Here is a 19,866-nt window from a genome sequence, read left to right on the forward strand (position 1 = left end):
CAGTGGATTGAAGCAAGGCATGTGAAGCGTCTGGGGTAAACCATGGAAAGCTGTGTAGGTATGTATATTTGCGTGTGTGGACGTGTGTATGTACATGTGTATGGGGGGGGGGGCCATTTCTTTCGTCTGTTTCCTTGCGCTACCTCGCAAACGCGGGAGACAGCGACAAAGTATAAAAAAAAAAAAAAAAAAAATATATATATATATCGTTTATGAGCAAGAGAAAAGATATGAAACGTTGACTCGATCTGTACACTTTGCAGACTTTTGATAAATGTGATTAAGGAACTGTTGAACGTTGAGTATAAGAAAACGAAAATGATAGAATAAAAATAGACCGGAGGATGTACAAGATCCTAACATTAATTCCAGGTTCCCCTGTTGTAAGCCGGGCGGAATCCTGTTTCCTCGGGGAGGCTTCTCTCCCGCTTCTCATATCGTATCTGACATGACACCACCTCACACCCTCCGTTGCTTTAAATAATTTTTTTGGCATATGATATCAAGACAAGCGTTAGAGATGTTTGCGGTCGTATGTCTTTTAGATAACTGAATGAGCCGCTGATGAACGAAATGATAGGGGGTAAAATAGAGTGAAAAGACAACGCAAGGGAATAAACATAAGCTTCATCATAAATCATGGGAATGAGAACTGAAAGGCGAGTATGATTTTGTTGATATTTACGGCATGGAGCATAACAGGCACCCATCGCGTTTGTGATGGATGTGGTGGATCCTGAGAACTTCCAAAACGAGAGAGGCAAAGGCAGTTATCGTACATGTACAAGAATCTCCCCACCAAATAACGATAGGTGCGAATCTTTGAAGACGAACGATATATGAAAACATTTAAAGTACACATCGCGCTCCGTATTGTTGTCAGACAAACATGCAAATGACTGGAGGACATCTCATTTCCCTCAGTCTCTGTGGAATACACACTCGAGTAATATAAAAATGGAAGAAACTGGAAGGCCTTGGCCTTAGTCCCACTCAATAATGATTCCCTAGTGAAGGAATTAGAAAGTGCTCTGGGTTGATTTTTGGAAGGCAGTCTTTCTGCCTGCGACCATAGACAATGCAGATTAGTTTAACTTAATTCCAGGGGGATAGAAACTAACCCTTGCAACCGAAGGAAGGTACGTTTACACGGGTGGCTTAAGAATGTGATGCATTATAATGGAGTGACACTTGATTGTTATGAGCGTAACAATATAATGGTTCTGACAGAAGAGAGTGACTGTGAGGGAGAGTGAGGATGACGAGCGAGAGGGGGCATTGTGAGGTAGGGTAACTGGATCCCGTGGCGGGAGGCGGCGGGCAGCGTGGCGGATGTGGTGGGTTGTCCGCCCGCCCCCGTCCATGGATGTTACACATGTGGGCGCATCTTGAACAGTCATGCCTGTTGTGGCGCCGCTACCCCTGTTGCTGAAGTGTGTATTGGTGTGTATGTGGCATGTGGGATAGGAGGTGGGAGGGTCGGTTTCCGCATATGGTGTCTTGGTAAATGCGTGCCGTGTGGCGTGGCAGGCGCACGGCGAGTTGAAGTAATTTAAGCCCAGGGAACGAATACCTGCCATGCGTCTCCTCCCTTCGGCAGGAGTGATATATATTTGGCAGTCACGTCACCGTATTGTGGATGAGCTCCCTATTCTCCTGAGAATAAACATTTTTCAAGTTAGATTAAAATGTCTCGTCATGATTCACGGTCTCCTGCTCTTAATACTTTTATTTTTGTTTACTCCTTCTAAAAGGGGTTGCGACTAGGCTACTCACGAAGAAATGTACGTGTTTTTTTTTTTTTTCATGATCGTCGTGACCAGATGACAGAAAGACAATAGATGAGTGTCAAGACAGTGTTTGATAGTGAAGGCTAGGCTGGCTTCACTGCGCCTCCCTCCACCTCGCGATTTTAGAATAACGTTCATTGTGGTTGTACTGGTTTTATGGTTTTGGTTATACGATGCGGAGCAATACACTGTCGGCATGCCGTCCACGGAAAGGTTGGTGTGGTTAGTGCCTCGTGGGAGCACGATGAGACGACCTTAGATTAGGGAGGCACGACAATCTTGAACGACGATACGGTCACAGCGGTACTACCCTTTTGGACATGACAGGACACGACCCTTGTGCACGACGAAGCTACCCATAAGTATGATAGCCCGGCCGTAAATCTGGCCCTTAAAGGTCTAACCGTCGCGTTCAAGACATTGATTATTAACGTGATGCAAAAGAGGTCACTATCCCAGTGTTGCCCGAGTCCGTAGACAAGGAGTGGGAGGATGAATGACAGCAACAGGGCGAGTTGTGACTTTTACATAAAGACATATATATCCTGAGTTGGTATCACTGCCAGAGACTGCTACTTCACCTCTTGTGAGCTACAGTTCGCTCTACGTAGAACACAGTCGGTTGCTAAGTATTATAAGAATTTGGGATTTTTTTTTCTCAAAGAAATGTTTCTTAGGACAATACCTGCCTCCACAGTGTTGTGTAGGTGATTGATATGAATTATGGTATGTGCGGTTACCAGCCTAGCCCAGATCGGTACGTGACATATCTCGAGGAAACGAGTGTGCATCAGCTTGTACAGTTGGTATTTTTAAGTGGCCGTTGTTGCAGATGCTAACAGGAGAACGTGACGGCATTTGGCATAAGGTGCCGTGTTGACCAACGCTCCTGCGCAGCTGAGCCATGTACAGTTCCGTGCAAGTTCCATTCATCAAGTCGTGAGCAATTACCGCCCCGTCCTATATTGGTTAGTCTCCGCCCACGTCCGCTCCCCCTACCTCAGCTCCACTTACCTTACACTCGCTGTGTTATTGAAGCTGTTGCATTTCCCATAAGATCCCTCAGAACGTGGTTCCCTGTTGTCACGTTGTGGACTTTGGTGGCGGTAGCATGAATGGTGTCAAGAGAAGGTTGTTGCGTGGGTGCGTCAGTCAGTCAGCTATGTAGGATAGTGAAGTGTGTAGAGCAGCTCTTCCTTGTGTGTGGCTCAGACATCGGCGTGCACATTTATGGCAGCTTGGATTTTGCCGCAAACTGCGGCCAGTTTATTGTGCATTCCTACTCACCCAGTGGGCAGCGCCGTGCAAGTATACCGAGTCCACGGAAGGTCACGCAACTGGGACACAATAATTGACATAAATACCGTAATGAGTGAACTAAATACATACGTTACTTTTCAGGTATTTAGGGAAAAATATTGTTATGGATGAAATGATTACACATATGTATTAGAGTGTATATGGTAGGAATTATCTGTGACCTCACTCGTGCTAAACCAGAATTCATTTGATGTTACAGCTTGAGTCAGTCACTCGTTATAAACCAGAATTCATTTGATGTTACAGGTTATGAGTCATTGTGAGGGTAAGGTTTACATTTTGTGTCATAATTCCTGGCAGAACGATACTCCTGTGTGTACTTGTAGGCCGGCATGGGTAAGGGCCACAGGACTACAGATTCTCCTTATTCTGTTTGTGGCGCTACATGTATGGGTCCTTCTTGTATGTTAATGATGGCAGAGAGACAGAGTGCCGGGAGTGTTGCTTTGTCTTTGAAATTTCTTTAAGTTCTTTACGGGTTATCGTTTTCATACAGCGTGTGGATAGGTCGAAGTTGAATTCCACTCTTTAGAGATGTCAACTTGAGCTAGTCTGCTAGTCTTGTCATGCACTGTGAGCCTGAAATTTGAATTGAGTCCTGGGAAAGTGCTTTCCCAACACGTCAAAAGACCATTCCGTAATCCACGTGACGTACTACCGACATGTGTCCAATTAGTTATGTTGTGTGGTGGTAGTGAATACTCTTAATGAAGAGAGAAGCATAATCAAAGTATCCTTCCTCGCGTCCATTAATGAATTTCAAAACACTGAGAATAGCAGGAAAAAAAAATGGTGAATTGCTTTTTTTTTTATATTTATTTCTATCCCAACTCCATATTGCAGATAGGAGCTGCCGGTGCAGTGTTACAGTTAATAGCACTTTCGGCAGCTCCAGTGGCTGGCCTGCAGTTTGTGAGGGATTTTGTTGGGGGGTGTGGGGTGTTGGTGGGGCTCGTGTGAGTAAGGGCGTCGTGTTTAAAACTCCCAGCCTCACTTGTGGCAATTGTGGCACCGCTGGATGTCAGGGGGGGAGGAGGGGGATTATTTAATTTCCCGTGTGGCCTTGTTACGCTTACCATGTGGTCCACGTCATCCTCACCGTGACTGTGTGGTCCACGTCATCCTCACCATGACTGTGTGGTCCACGTCATCCTTCTCCATGACTGTGTGGTCCACGTCATCCTTCTCCATGACTGTGTGGTCCACGTCATCCTTCTCCATGACTGTGTGGTCCACGTCATCCTCACCATGACTGTGTGGTCCACGTCATCCTTCTCCATGACTGTGTGGTCCACGTCATCCTCACCATGACTGTGTGGTCCACGTCATCCTTCTCCATGACTGTGTGGTCCACGTCATCCTCACCGTGACTGTGTGGTCCACGTCATCCTCACCATGACTGTGTGGTCCACGTCATCCTCACCGTGACTGTGTGGTCCACGTCATCCTCACCATGACTGTGTGGTCCACGTCCTCCTCACCTTGACTGTGTGGTCCACGTCATCCTCACCGTGACTGTGTGGTCCAAGTCATCCTCACCGTGACTGTGTTGTCCACGTCATCCTCACCGTGACTGTGTGGTCCACGTCATCCTCACCATGACTGTGTGGTCCACGTCATCCTCACCTTGACTGTGTGGTGCACGTCATCCTTCTCCATGACTGTGTGGTCCACGTCATCCTCACCATGACTGTGTGGTCCACGTCATCCTCACCGTGACTGTGTGGTCCACGTCATCCTCACCGTGACTGTGTGGTCCACGTCGTCCTCACCATGACTGTGTGGTCCACGTCATCCTCACCATGACTGTGTGGTCCACGTCATCCTCACCGTGACTGTGTGGTCCACGTCGTCCTCACCATGACTGTGTGGTCCACGTCATCCTCACCATGACTGTGTGGTCCACGTCATCCTCACCGTGACTGTGTGGTCCACGTCATCCTCACCATGACTGTGTGGTCCACGTCGTCCTCACCATGACTGTGTGGTCCACGTCATCCTCACCGTGACTGTGTGGTCCACGTCATCCTCACCGTGACTGTGTGGTCCACGTCATCCTCACCGTGACTGTGTGGTCCACGTCATCCTCACCATGACTGTGTGGTCCACGTCATCCTCACCATGACTGTGTGGTCCACGTCATCCTTCTCCATGACTGTGTGGTCCACGTCATCCATCCCCATGACCATGTGGCGCCCGCATCATCCTTCAGCTTGGAACTCCCCCCATGCATGGCAGCAGCGAGTCTTACATTAAGCTGGGAGGCCTTTTTTTGCGGCGGGAGTGGGTGGGGATATAAGGCTAAGCTTCATTGTTGTTCGTCTGATCAGTAAGGCTGTTTTGAGGCCGTTGCCACACGGGCCTGCTTACCTCATACAACCTAGGTCCTCGGGATACACACACTGTAGAAATTTGTGGCAAGGTATTGGAACCTCTAGTGGGTCCCCTCCCCCTGTTTTTTTTTTTTTCTATAAATTTGTGGCAAGGTATTGGTGCTTCTAGTGGGTCCCTCTCCCTGTTTTTTTTTTTTTCTATAAATTTGTGGCAAGGTAGTGGTACCTCCAGTGGGTCCCCCCTGTTTTTTTTTTTTTCTATAAATTTGTGGCAAGGTATTGGTACCTCCAGTGGGCCCCCCCCTCCCCTGTTTTTTTTTTTATATAATGTTCTGCACATTTTGAGCCTTGCATGTTTACCGTTGATTAACCGATGACTCCTTTTGGATCTGTTGTTGGTATTTTATATAAAGTTTCCAATGTCTCTCGTGTTCACGGAACAATTCTTGTTATTGCTCTTTGAATTACGGACTGAGGGTCATTCCGTCTAGGACGCCATGTGTATGTATGTCAGCTGTCATGCATCCTTGATAAACATTTAAAGTAATTTCAGTGGTTCGCAGCAGTTTCGGGAGGCTTGAATATACATTGCATGTTGGAGCGTATATCCCCCATGTGACCACCATTCGTCGTCGTCCTCCTCCTCCTCCTCATCCCTGGTAGCAGGGTGTGGAGACCCTATGTTTACCTCTCAGCTCGACCATGTTACGGTAAGGTAGCTCCTGTGGTTGAGCGTTCACCGTACGGACGTCCATATGTCATTTTGTGGGTCCCCCTTCCCCCCCTGGCGTGAGCAGGTACTCGCTAATGCCGTGACTGTATTCTCATTTTACCGGGACTATCTCTCTCTATATATATGTCGATATATGTAGAGTTTATGTTTTTAAGTGGTCGATAGGTTTGGCACATCTACCTGTATGTCACTAGTGTGGTGGGCAAGCGTGTTCTTGGTCCTACGAATGATGATGACCCTGGTGAATTCTGATGCGGGGTTTGGCTTAACTCGTCACGGCTGCAAGTTGACGTCTTTTGTAATATCAGCCCGCCAGGGGTCTGACTCAGACCAAAGCTTTGCGACCCCCTGTCATCCTTTTGCGCTACCGATCACAGGATGAGCATGGGGTGCACACTAGATTTGCCGGGGACGCCGGCACCAATCAGTCAATCAATCAGTCGATCGTCACGGCTGGTTAGTGTTACTTGGACCGCATCTCGGACGGTTAGTGTAACGTGGACCACATCTCGGACGGTTAGTATGACGTGAACCACATCTTGGACGGTTAGTGTGACGTGGACCACATCTCGGACGGTTAGTATGACGTGAACCACATCTTGGACGGTTAGTGTAACGTGGACCACATCTCGGACGGTTAGTATGACGTGAACCACATCTTGGACGGTTAGTGTGACGTGGACCACATCTCGGACGGTTAGTGTGACGTGGACCAGATCTCGGACGGTTAGTATGACGTGGACCAGATCTCGGACGGTTAGTGTGACGTGGACCAGATCTCGGACGGTTAGTGTGACGTGGACCACATCTCGGACGGTTAGTATGACGTGGACCAGATCTCGGACGGTTAGTATAACGTGGACCACATCTTGGACGGTTAGTGTGACGTGGACCACATCTCAGCCGGTTAAAGTAGCGTTGCTTGGACCACATCTCGGCTGGTTAAAGTAGCGTGACGTGGACCACATCTTGGCCGGTTAAAGTAAGGTTACGTGGACCACATTTCGGCCGGTTGAGGTAGCGTTATGTGGATCTCATCTCGGCTGGTTAAAGTAGCGTTACCTGGACCACATCTCGGCGGGTTAAAGTAGCGTTACCTGGACCACATCTCGGCGGGTTAAAGTAGCGTTACGTGGATCTCATCTCGGTCGTTAAAGTTGTGTTACGTGGACCTAATTTCGGCCATTAAAGGTGCGTTTCGTGGACCACGTCACGGCCGGTTAAAGTAGCGTTACGTAGACCACATCTTGACCGCATAAAGTTGCGTTACCAGGACCACATCTCGGCCGGTGAAAGTGGCGTTACGTGAATCTAATCTTGGCCGGTTAAAGTAGCGTTACGTGGACCACATCTTGGCCTGTTAAAGTAGCGTTACGTGGACCTCACTCAGCCGGTTAAAGAAGCGTTACAAGGACGTCACTCGGTCGGTTAAAGTAGCGTTACGTGGACCTCACTCAGCCGATTAAAGAAGCGTTACAAGGACCTCACCCGGTCGGTTAAAGTAGCGTTATGTGGACCATATCTCGGCTGTAACAGGTACTTTAGTTAGCTGTTTACATTCAAAGTGAACGTAAATCTTATCCTGAGGTTTTGTCTTAATAGGCCACCATCACCGCCACCCGTGTTGTTGGCTTTCCCGAGCAGCATGGACACTCTCTGACACAGACGGAAGAAGAGTATTGTTCTGTGGCGCCCGTGTCTAAAGCTTGTGGTTACTCTGACAAGATGACAAGGTGTTCAACAGCACCAGAGGAGGAGTGAGTACTCAGGACGAGATTTAGCCCAAAGGCAGGGATAGCTTGTGGCGCTTAGATATATATATATACATATATATATATATATATATATATATATATATATATATATATATATATATATATATATATATATATATTGGAAAGGATCACTATTTTGCGCGTGATCGAGATATTCCTATGAGTCCACGGGGAAAATGGAACACGATAAGTTCCCAAGTGCACTTTCGTGTAATAATCACATCATCAGGGGAGACACAAGAGAGACATATAAGTCAGTTGATATACATCGAAGAGACGAAGCTAGGACGCCATTTGGTAAACATGCTATTGTCCAAGACATACAACGTTATGTATATATATATATATATATATATATATATATATATATATATATATATATATATATATAGAGAGAGAGAGAGAGAGAGAGAGAGAGAGAGAGAGAGAGAGACTACCGTAATGTTCTCACGAATGTCTGTGGCGATATTTTGCCGTTATGCAGGAATCTCGCGAAGAGCGAATCTTATGATGTACGTGTAGTCAAATGTTGAATGAGAATTGAAGATAACGTCGGCCCTAACCTTTTTTTTTTTTTTTAAGGGGGCCCCTAAACCGAGTCTCTTTCTGAGGGCCCCTCCTCCCATAAAACTCTCCCCGTCCAAATCACGAGATCTAAAGAACATGGCCCTTGAAACAGACTAAAATTTTGGGTGTATGGGGCAGCATTTCTTGCTTTCCGAAGGCTGCTTTATAACCCTCTGGACCGCTGTGAATGTATTAGTCCTTAAAGGCCAGGCATAGATAGAGAGATTTTTGTGTGGACAAAGTCAACATCCCATGTGTAAATGAGGTAGAAAAAAAAAAACACAGGTACCTGGGCCAGTGGAGTGAAACTTGACAGCCACTGGATGGATTGCTGTCTCACTGTGCATCCGTAACGGAAGGTAGTTTCAGCCATTGAGGAGTGGATGTAGGCTGTGAATACATGCGGAGCAGGGTAGATGGTATTATTTTATTATGCTGTTATGTACTAGTGTGTGACTGTGTCGAGTACAATAGAGTGGACGGCAGGAGTTCACTTGGGCAGAATGAAGAAGCTCAGTGTTACGGGTTAGGTTAGGTCAGGTTTTTGGTACTGGTGTGTTCGTAGCCAGTAATGGAGAGCGAGGGGGAGGGGCGGGAGGAGGAACACGTTGTGCGGAGCACGGGGCGGTGAGGGAGGGGCACACGGGGTGGGCAGCATACGGCTTGGGATGAGTCAGTGTGGTGACCGTGGCGGTGGTTGGTGGTGGTGGTGGTGGTGGAGTCGGCGGCGGCGGCAGCAGCGGCGACGGCGGCGGCGGTGGGGGGACTGGGGCGCGCACCACCCTAGCCTAGTGCTACAGTCCTCACCCATCACAGTACACACTGCCCGTCCCTCCTCCCTCAATGTCCTGCTCCACAGCCGATCACTCGTTTCGCCGGTGTTCGCGCGGTGTTGTCACGACCGAAACCCCACAGAAAGGTTTCTTTGTTACGGAAATGCGCTTGTTGCAGAGGATCGCGATGTAAGTTTCGTGTGTTGTGAATATTAGCCGGTGTCACCATTGGTGTCCAGTGTTACAGACGGCCAGATAAAACCATCGTGATGCCCGCGAAGGGAAGCCGGTGGTGATTTAGTTGCGTCGAGTGCTTTAGAATAATCACCCGGTGGTGGTGGTGGTGGCTGTTGGTGGTGGACTGCAGGCTACACTCTTGTGTGGGCGGTCATGATGAGCTCATACAGTCAACCGCAGCAGCTGCTGAAGGACGGGCACATCTTCACCCAGGCCAGAATGAAGCTCTCCCAGCTATGGTCAGGTGAGAACGCATGCCCAGCCACCCTCGCTTCCATCCCCTCTCTCTGTCTCTTGCCTCTCTGTGCCTCTCAGTTCCAGCATCTCGGGCCGGTTGCGCCGCACGGACCTCGTAACAAGGAGGCATTGCCACCTGGCTACTACACACGAGAGGCATAAAGCAAACGGGTTCTCTTATTGAGGACTAAGACCTCCCTTCCAACAAGGATATGGGGGTGGAGTGTTGGGGGATGGGTTGACGGGGTAACCCTCCAGGGGCCGGTCCGTTATAGATGCCAAAAGCCTCCTGCGATCATGTTTCACATTGCTCATTGATATCATTTGTCCATTAGATGTGTAGGTAAGTGTGACGTTATTATCTGAAGTGTTTTTTTTTATAGACTCTTGTTGTCTTCAGTTATTGATGCTGTACGTGCAGGGTTAAAGTGAATTATTATTTTTTTATTGTGTTTAAAACAATGATGCATAGGTTATGAAATTAGAAAAGTTTCAGGTAAATGCTCTGGAAACAAAAACTAGTGACGACGGGTACAGTGCGGTGTATGAAACTGTAGATATTTTTGCCTGTTGACGAATCGTATGGGTAATATCTCCTGTATTTATCGTGTGCTTGGAATTACTGGTTAGTAAAAAAAAACTTATGGACTGTTACAAAGTATCTGCTTTGTTGATAGATTTTACATGTGAAAGAAGAATGTCACTTATGCCGATAAGAATTAGTATTAATTGCGCGTGCGCACTCACACACACACACACACACACACACACACACACACATATATATATATATATATATATATATATATATATATATATATATATATATATAGATATATATATATATATATATACACACACACACTTTAATACTCGCCGTTTCCGGCATTAACGAGGTAGCGCCACGAACAAACGAAGAAATTGCCTCCGTCCACCGCCACAATCTCCACTATCTTTATGTGTAAATTAAGTGATGATGAACCGCCAGGCCCCACGGACCTTTCTTGCTTTCCCCCGACCTCACCATATGCCCTGCTTCAATCTGTGGACAGCAAGTCGTCTCCTGTATATCACCTTGCTCCAATTTACCCTATCCTGCGCACGCCTAACACCCTCTTTCATGTACAGGGTGAAAAGTGTGCACAGGCTAGAATGAATTGAAGCGATGGGGTATGTGGAGGAGAGACGTGCTGTCGGTGGACTGAACCAGGGCATTTGAAGCAGCCGGGGGAAACTAGTGATAGGTCTGTGGGGTCTGGTTGAGGGAAACATCGAAGTTACTATAGAAAGAATATATATATATATATATATATATATATATATATATATATATATATATATATATATATATATATATATATTATGTCGGAGGCTCCTATGACAGAAAAATCCACATTAAGGCCGGGCTTTAATTGAAAGGGAAAAGGAAGAGACAAGGGAAAGTATTAAAGAATTTGGAAGAAGTGAAAAACATGTGGAAATATGCCAGTTCGTAGTAGTTGGAAGAGATATGAGAAGGTAAGAGAGTTCCAAATCTTCGAGGTGTAGGGATAGAATCAGTTATCAAAACGGCCCTACCCTTCGTAATTAAGTGACGCAGTAGTTTGCCAAGTATTGCGTGGCCTACCTTGTGATGGGGGCACACAAGCAGCCGGCTTTCGGGGTGCAAAAAACATAGTAACATCAATAGACGAGGAAAGTGAACCACCATTGCGGCGTAGGACAAGAGGGTTTTGAAGTTAGCTCAGGAGTGTTTATAAGTCGGACCGCTTTCGACCTCACTCTGTGAAGCAACGACGGTAGAGCTAGAATCACCCCGATTGTGAGAGTAGTACTCCATACAAGGACGGATCAATCCTTTGTATAAACGGAGCAACTGTTTGGAAGAAGACAGATTTCGACATCTAAACAGGACATCCAGTTTCTTTGAGGCAGACTTAGCTATTTCCGTATTGTGTGTTTTCCAAGACAGAGTGGATATTGCTGTAATACCAAGTATGTTCTTGAGCGAAGAGGTGGAATTATAGAACCGCCAAAGGCGAGAGGAAAGTTGTGAGGTAATTTCGATTGAGAGAAGGGTAAAAGCTGGGTTTTGGAAGCATTAAACTTCACCGGATTTCGTCTAGCCCACTGAGGTATCCTGTCCAAGCATGAGTTTATTGAAGAAGTTGTGTCGAGACGAGATGCAGATCGAGTAAGAGAAGGAGGAGCAGAATCAAAGGATGTGGAGGAGGAATGCAGTGTTGCGCCCTCAGCGTAGTGGTACACTTGGTTGTTTGTGGAAGAGAGGAAATCAGGGTTGATAAGATTAGAAAAAAGTGTAAAAGACAAGACAGAACGTTGAGGGAGGCGGGGCCACTGTTGATGGAGAAAGGGGGAGAGGCTGATTCACCAACAACCTCGGGAGATACGATCGGCCTGCTAGATATGAGGGAGCAAAGCGAGGGAGGGAAGCCAAAAGAGGGGAGCTTAAGAGATGAGACCCCGTTACCACACCCTATCAAAAGCTTTGGATATGTCAAGGACAATCACATAGGATTTCCCAAAATGTTTCAGGGATGATGACCAGACATTTATAAGTGGATCTCGCCTTACGGAGGCCATACTGTTGATTAGAGAGAAGACTGTGGGATTCAAGATGTCTTAAGGATGTGGGAGTTGAAGTGGGATTAAAAACACGGGAAATGATAGGTGTCAAAGCTACAGAACGGTAGTTAAGAGAGAAGTAGAATGGTCGCCTTCTTAGAGACAGGATGTGCCAGCGGATGCTTTCAAGAAGGAAAAGTTTTGGGTTTTAAACAGAAACGGAACAGACGAGCAAGCATAGGTGCAAGTTCAGAGGCATACAGTACACGGGGATGAATGCCATCAGGACCATAATCCTTGCTTGTGTTCAGAGAGAGAAGCGTTTTCGGACAGTTCGACAAATTACGGGGAGGGGCATAGGATTAGTAAGAGGCGCATCAGGGGATGAAGGAATGTTAGAGTCATCCAAGGAAGAGTTAGAGGGGAAAAGAGAGCCAAAGAGAGTGGCTTTGTGTACGGGAGAGACAGCTATAATACCGTCAAAACGGAAAAGTAAACGAAAGGTCGAGGGACGGAAGTTGTTGAGCGATGCCCTTTGCGAAGACCAGAAAAACATATCAGTGGATGACGAGGAGAGGTTATCGCATTTCATGTAAATGAAGGAACGCTTTGCCTCACAGATAACGTTCTTGCAGTGGTAACGGGCAGTGATAAATGCTGGAGGAAGGAGAGTTTTCCAAGCCCGATATGCCTGATCCCATGCCTGAATGGCCTCAGAACAGGAGCGATTGCACCATGGATTGGAAGAAGAGGAGATAAAAGCTCTGCAGTGCGTTTGTCCGAGACAGAAACATCACCACATAAGAGACAGTAGTTTACCGAAGGAAAGTCAGAAAAGAATTTACGTTTGTTATTCCAGTCAGCTTTGATGAGGTGCCAATATGTACGTTTAGAAGGGGCAGCTGGAGGGGTAAGTTCCTTTAAAACAGATTCATTTATGAGTGTTTGGTCAGATGAACCGATGGGGGCGAGATTGAGTAGTCTCACCGCGAAGGATTGGGGATTAGAAAAAAAAAAATCCGGAATATTAAGAGAATGGAGAACGCGAGGCCTTCACCCACCTTCCGTATGGGAGAAATTCAACCATTCCCAATGGTGAACATTGAAATCCTAAAGTAGAGGATTTCGGCATGAGGGTGAGGGGATGCCACAGTCTTATGGCAGGAGTTTAGATAGTCGAAGAAGCATATAAGATTTTTTGAATTGGGAGAGCAGTTGGCGAAACAAAGGTAAAGTGTGGTAGTTGGGAGAGAGAGAGAGAGAGAGAGAGACCTTGAGCCAGATTACTTCAAAGTTCAGTGGCTCATGGTCCTCGAAGCGTGCAACAGGTGTGTTGATGTTGTAATAAGCACAGACACCACCTTTGGAGCGGCATCGTGAGTCATTATTGTTGGCTATGATAAGGGGGTCTAGTGAGAACATCTTTAGACAATCGGGTCTCAGAGAGAAGTAAGGTATTAGGAGAGGTACTAAACAGATGGCGTTCAACAGAAGAGAGTTTACCAGAGAGAGACCGCGAATGTTGGTATGGTCAGTAGAAAAAGAGGCAGGTCCATCAGAGAGGGAAAGGTCATGGGAGGGGTCGGCACTACAACTGCCTGAGCTCTGCCTCCCTCCCTCAGATTAGCAGTGGAGTCAGGGGGAAAACCCGAGGATTCTCTTAGCACCACTTGATGCCGGGGACTAGAGGCCGTAGCTGTGTATGTTGGACTCTGTCTTGGTTATAGTTAGATATCGATTGTACGGACAGGAGATGACAGAAGAACTTGTGTGAAGAAAATGAGAGAGGTTTGAGTAGGTGTATGGTGCTTGTCAGGAGAAGATGACGGGAGAAGCCGAGTAATCCCGTTTTGATGAGACAGAAAGTAAAACCCGGAGTTTAACGTTGGTATATCATCCCTGTTCCACTCACAGTTTCATGGGGCGGATCAGGCACTCCAGTCCTCCACTCTTACCCAGTGTGTCGGAAGTGAGACGTAAACTTCCGCTCTTATAACAGCGTTTCTTACGTTCTGCACACTTACGTTGTTCCAACACGTTGTTCCAACTGTAACCAACGTCCCAAGTTCTTCGTGTCAACACCCAAGGATAAAGCGATGTCGTTAGGACATGGTGTTCACGTGTGTTCCAGTATGTTTGTGGGACATAGCGTTCACGTGTTCCAGTATGTTTGTGGCACAGTGTTTACGTGTTCCAGTATGTTTGTGGGACATAGTGTTTACGTGTTCCAGTATGTTTGTGGTGAGGGGAAAACCCAAACCTGTATTGAGTTGGGTTTGAAAAGATTGCCTGAAGGTGGTCCAACACAAACATTATTGTGTTATCATATCTATTATCAAAGCATTAAAACGTGATGAAGGATTTGGAAGTCGTTTTGCTGTGTGATCTCTTTTGTTGTATATGCCGATATATATATATATATATATATATATATATATATATATATATATATATATATATATATATATATATATATCCCTGGGGATAGGGGAGAAAGAATACTTCCCACGTATTCCCTGCGTGTCGTAGAAGGCGACTAAAAGGGGAGGGAGCGGGGGGCTGGAAATCCTCCCCTCTCGGTTTTTTTTTTTTTTTTTTTTTTTTTTTTAAAAGAAGGAACAGAGAATTGGGCCAGGTGAGGGTATTCCCTCAAAGGCCCAGTCCTCTGTTCTTAATGCTACCTCGCTAACGCGGGAAATGGCGAATAGTTTAAAAGAAAGAAAGAAATATATATATATATATATATATATATATATATATATATATATATATATATATATATATATATATATATACATATATATATATATATATATATATATATATATATATATATATATATATGAAAAAGATTTCCCTCCCCCATATATGTTTACTCGCATTTTAGTACTTTTTTATGTCTCCTTTGGCCTTGATCACACACACACACACACACACACACACACACACACACACATTCCTAACGTCGTGGACTGAATAACCATTAATCCCAGAAGTGAATGAACATCTTAGTTCCTTGAGTCGGGTGTACTTTCCTCTCTGAGACTCGAACGCGGGACCTTAAGATTTATTGAGCATCCTCTTTAACGAATGGTGTACCACAGATTGGACGAAGAGACAGTCTTCGAGGAAGAGGGGGGGGAGATACGTGTCTCCATTTTCACCCCAGCAACTGGAACCTATACCCTTAGGTTGGGCTGAGACAGGAGCATCGCTCCTAGAGGAGGGGACAAGAAATGTTCCAAAAACACACGCAATTCACTAATTACCAGTACGACCTCCCGGCTCTTGTGAGGTCTCAACTGTGTATTTTTGGCCGTTGCCCATAAACCATTCACAATCATCATTACACACACACGCACACGAACACGCGCACGCAAAGGCATTAGACACGGCCATTTTTAAAACGCCCCCTTCTTTTTTTGGTCTGCTGTAATAAGGCGGGATGGGCCACACGAAGGGATACACGAAGAGGCGACTCTTTCACGGCAGGTACTGGAAAGACGTGTGTCAGTTGAGTGTGGATATTGGTTTCGCCCGAGTGACGGAGGCGATGCCTTTGATTATGGTGTGGAGGCATCGCGGGGCAGGGAGGGTCTGTTGGTGCCATGACGGAAGGATGGAGGTGGCGAGTCGACAGAAACTACAGGGTAGCCGTTCAGAGGAAGGAGTGGGAGGGTGCGGTGATTACTCGGAATAAAGATTGTCAGGGAAGATGTCAGGGTACCACGAACGTGCACCTTGCTAGCTCGCCAGGCAGTTCCTTGCACACTCCTCAGAAGCTGTCAGGCTTCGTCCAGGTAGTAGCTATCTGGAGGTTGGCGGAAGAGGTCCCTCCGACCCAAGAGGAATGGGGTGGTTGGTGTGTATGTGTGTGTACGTTAAGTCCCCTTGCTACTTTGTAACGCTGAGAGGTGACAAAGCGTGGCATTCACAGACGCCAGTTTTTGCGTGCATCCGTCTCAGAACAATGGGTCGACTGTCTGTCTGGGTTGGGGGACTATTAAGGCCACTTGTTAGGAGCTGTTGTCCCTAATTCTCACCAGACTCTGCCCACACCCCTCCCCCTTACCCTTACTCAACCCCCCCCCCCCCCCTTTAGTCTGCTTCATTCATGATTCATATCCTCTCGCCATCCGCCACATGCCATATCCTCCCCCATGTCTCTCTTGACAGTCGCCTGTTAACCTAACTTTGCATCATTCATGTGCTCCAGTGCACTCAGTCGTTAACATTCCCTCCCTGCACACAGTCACCATTCCTCCCTCCGTTGGTCACCAGTGTGAGTGGAATGGTGAACGAGTTCCACCTTTTTTTTTAGTTCACCATTCATTAGGGCGCAACATCTCCCAGTGAGCACTGGACTGTGTAGGGACTTTGACTCCATTCCTCCAGATACTCCCTTATCTGATAACTTTAGTAGGAGGAGCATGGTGTTAGCTTCAGGATGAGCTGTTTGGTCGTAGGACTTCGCTGCTCGTTCGTAAGCCTCGAGCCGTGCTGAGGCTCGCAAGACGCAAGGGTAGAAACTGCGGACGGGAGCCGTGGAAGGGGGCGGCTGGCTGTGTCGTGAAGGTGTGTGGTGTAGTTGAGGAACTGGACCCAAGCATAGCCACTGTAGCCAAAGCCTTTACAGTCGACAGGAAGACTGCAAGAAGCTTCTTGAGGGCGGAGTATCAGTCCAGGGGGGGTTGCAGCAGTAACAAAGGAAACGATGGTAAAGGTCATATGGTTGTCTCAGGGTACGCTCTTCTCGGAGATATGAGGTTTACCGGCGACGTTATGTACGCGGCTACAGTTGGTTTAACTCGAGAAACATTGGTCCATACCATTTTTTGTGTGGCATTCGCGTGGGTTGTAAGCAGCTGTGTCAGCCTACCTCTGTCGAATCACCATTTTCTCCACTATACATAAAGTTGGTATAAAGGACAAGCTTGAAATGGCCCCTTTTTTTTTCTGCACGACTGGTTATTGCGTCTCAACATCCGAGGATAGTCATTACCGAGCTGCCAGACCGGTACAGGGATCGACCAGTTATATATATGTATATTAACATGATAAATTTTTCAGTTGGGTTTAATTGTTCGTAGATCAGCGTATCATCGAAGGCCTATTGTGTGCTGAAGATTGAAGAGCGTTGGTACGTGTGAACCATTGGGATAACATGACAAGAGTTGCCGCTGATTGCTGCACAAGGCAAACACATCGCACCACAAGACTTCATGTTTGCAATAACGTGGTGAATAGTGGGAAAAAAAAATAAAGTCGGACAGGAGAAGGAATAGGCTGGCAGTAGAAGAGAGAGAGAGAGAGAGAGAGAGAGAGAGAGAGAGAGAGAGAGAGAGAGAGAGAGAGAGAGAGAGAGAGTTTAATTTCGTACATCGTGTAAGACTTTTCAAAGTCATCAGACATGTGCTTCACTCTCGTGGTCTTCCTTCACCCTCCCTTTGTGCTGAGTGTTTCAGTTCGGTTCACCAGTGGCGTGGTCACCACCGCCGCCCGTCCTCCGCCGTAAGCTTGGGGGGTTTGGGGTAGGGTCTGTAGCAGAGAACATGAATGAAGGCAGTTACATTGCCAGTGTTCCTCCGCCCGCCCCGCCTCCTCCTCTTCCACCCGCTCATGGCCGCCGTTATGACTTACTCCCCCACCCACCTACCCAAGGTTGGCGTTATGGCCCTGGTGGATTTGCGTCCTGCGTCGTGCGATTGAAAGTTGTTTTTCGTACCAGAGTCAGATGTCGCAAGTTTTTTTTTTCTTTTTCTGACATTTTAGCGGAAGCCTTACTGTAGTCGGTGAAATGGATTTGCTTTAGAATTACCAATGCTGAATAGATTTTGCACTGCATGAAGTTAATTTGCAATATATATATATATATATATATATATATATATATATATATATATATATATATATATATATATATATATATATATAAAGTTTCATAAAGTTTCAACTATCACAAGCGCCCAGACCTGTACCCCCATGTTACCCTCGCCGTGCCAGAGCGGAAACTGTGTCCTGGCCGTCGAAGGGAAAGTGGGAGGTGTTTTGTGGTTAAGGTGGGTTATGCGGGGTTGGTTGGACCTGTTTAGCGAGAAACGTGTGCATCTCCTTTACGGCATCTTTTTCTCGATAGTTCTGTCTCATTGATTTGGTTGATAATAGGATATGCTCTAAAGTTACCTGTGGATAAGTTAAAGTTATTGACATATAAGTAATTAAGACTTGCAGTGACATTACGGGCAACATGATCCGATGAGGGTGCACAGTGTGAATGAGTTTTTTAAGGTCTACAAGATGATCATTTTTCTGCCAATTCCTAGCAAGAGCATAGCCGTGGTCACCTCTGCGCACTGAATGACTGTGCCCATAGCGTATCTCGCTTTCTGTTTGAACCGTCTGATCAATATATACATCGTTACTTGTCTTATATTTAACCGTGTATACCCTCCCAGTTTTCCGATGACTTAGCCTGCTTTTAATGAAGGTCTGACTGATAGTGTTGTATATTGGAAGGCATTATTAAAAGCAAGTGTTTTTCAGCAACTGTCTTACATTAGCTAAGTTAGGAAAATAGGGCATTAGCAAACATATAAATGTATCATCTGTTTTTAATTCGTTGTTTCTAGGTGTATAAAATGTTTCCCTAACTTTCCAGTAAGCCTTTCCTCACAAACCACTTGGGGTAAGATAAATGTCTAAAATTACTTTTCACTTGGGTACATTCATCTTCTAGACTTGTGGGATCACATGTAATGAAAATGATATGTAACTCAGCGTTTTCAGGATTCTTATACATCCTGATGTAAACAAGTGATTGATTACCCGATTGGAGGTCGGTTGCGTTCAAGTCTGGCAACATGCGTATCGTAGATTTATTATGTGGACAAGAAAGGGAACTTGTTAAAAATGATTATCAACAATAAACCCATCCAATTTGTATAGACCTTCACTAATACTGATGTTACAATTAGTCACTTGTTTACCAAATGGCTTCATAACTACGTCTCTTCGTTGTATATCAACTGACTGTTATATTTCTTTTTTGTATCTCCCTTGATGATGTGATTATTACACGAAAGTGCACTTGGGAACCTATCGCGTTTCATTTCTCCGCGGACTCATAGGAATATATATATATATATATATAATGGAATTTTTTATACAACTTAAATTTTATAAACAGACAAGCTGTAATTATGGAGCACTTTTAATGTTTTATCACACACTAAAGAAGATAAGTTACTGTATAATGTTAGTGGAGTGATGGTATTTATGTCTTGACAGTATTTATGTAAAATACATTCAATACAAATTGATGTCAGTTGCAGTAGGCACCCTACTGGAATTGTTATAGTTGCCTGGTTTGTGTCTGGCATGGAGAGCCCTTTGTCTTTTGACTGCCCGTTTTCTGTTCTTGGAAGACGAAACAGCTTAGCGGTGGTGACCCCAGTGGATGAAGACAATGAAGCTAATATTTAGCGAAATTTGTGTTGGGTAGAGATGCTCTTTGTG

The 19,866-nt window shown here is 45.9% G+C and overlaps 1 protein-coding gene across 4 annotated transcripts in view; it reads left to right on the top strand.

Annotated features, from left to right (window-relative positions):
- Positions 1-19,866, top strand: part of aPKC (protein kinase C iota type) — a 298,184-nt gene that overhangs the window by 20,878 nt on the left and 257,440 nt on the right. Inside the window, exon 1 of one of the 4 annotated variants that reach the window (XM_071668952.1) lies at positions 9,241-9,772. The exons of the other annotated variants lie outside the window; for them this stretch is intronic. Within the exon in view, the coding sequence (XP_071525053.1) occupies positions 9,682-9,772 (91 nt within the window). The 5' untranslated portion in view covers positions 9,241-9,681. Of the gene's footprint in view, positions 1-9,240; positions 9,773-19,866 lie in introns of those variants that run through there. 4 annotated transcript variants of the gene reach the window in all.

This window comes from Panulirus ornatus, chromosome 13 (genome assembly GCF_036320965.1).
Source record: "Panulirus ornatus isolate Po-2019 chromosome 13, ASM3632096v1, whole genome shotgun sequence".
NCBI lineage: Eukaryota > Metazoa > Arthropoda > Malacostraca > Decapoda > Palinuridae > Panulirus > Panulirus ornatus.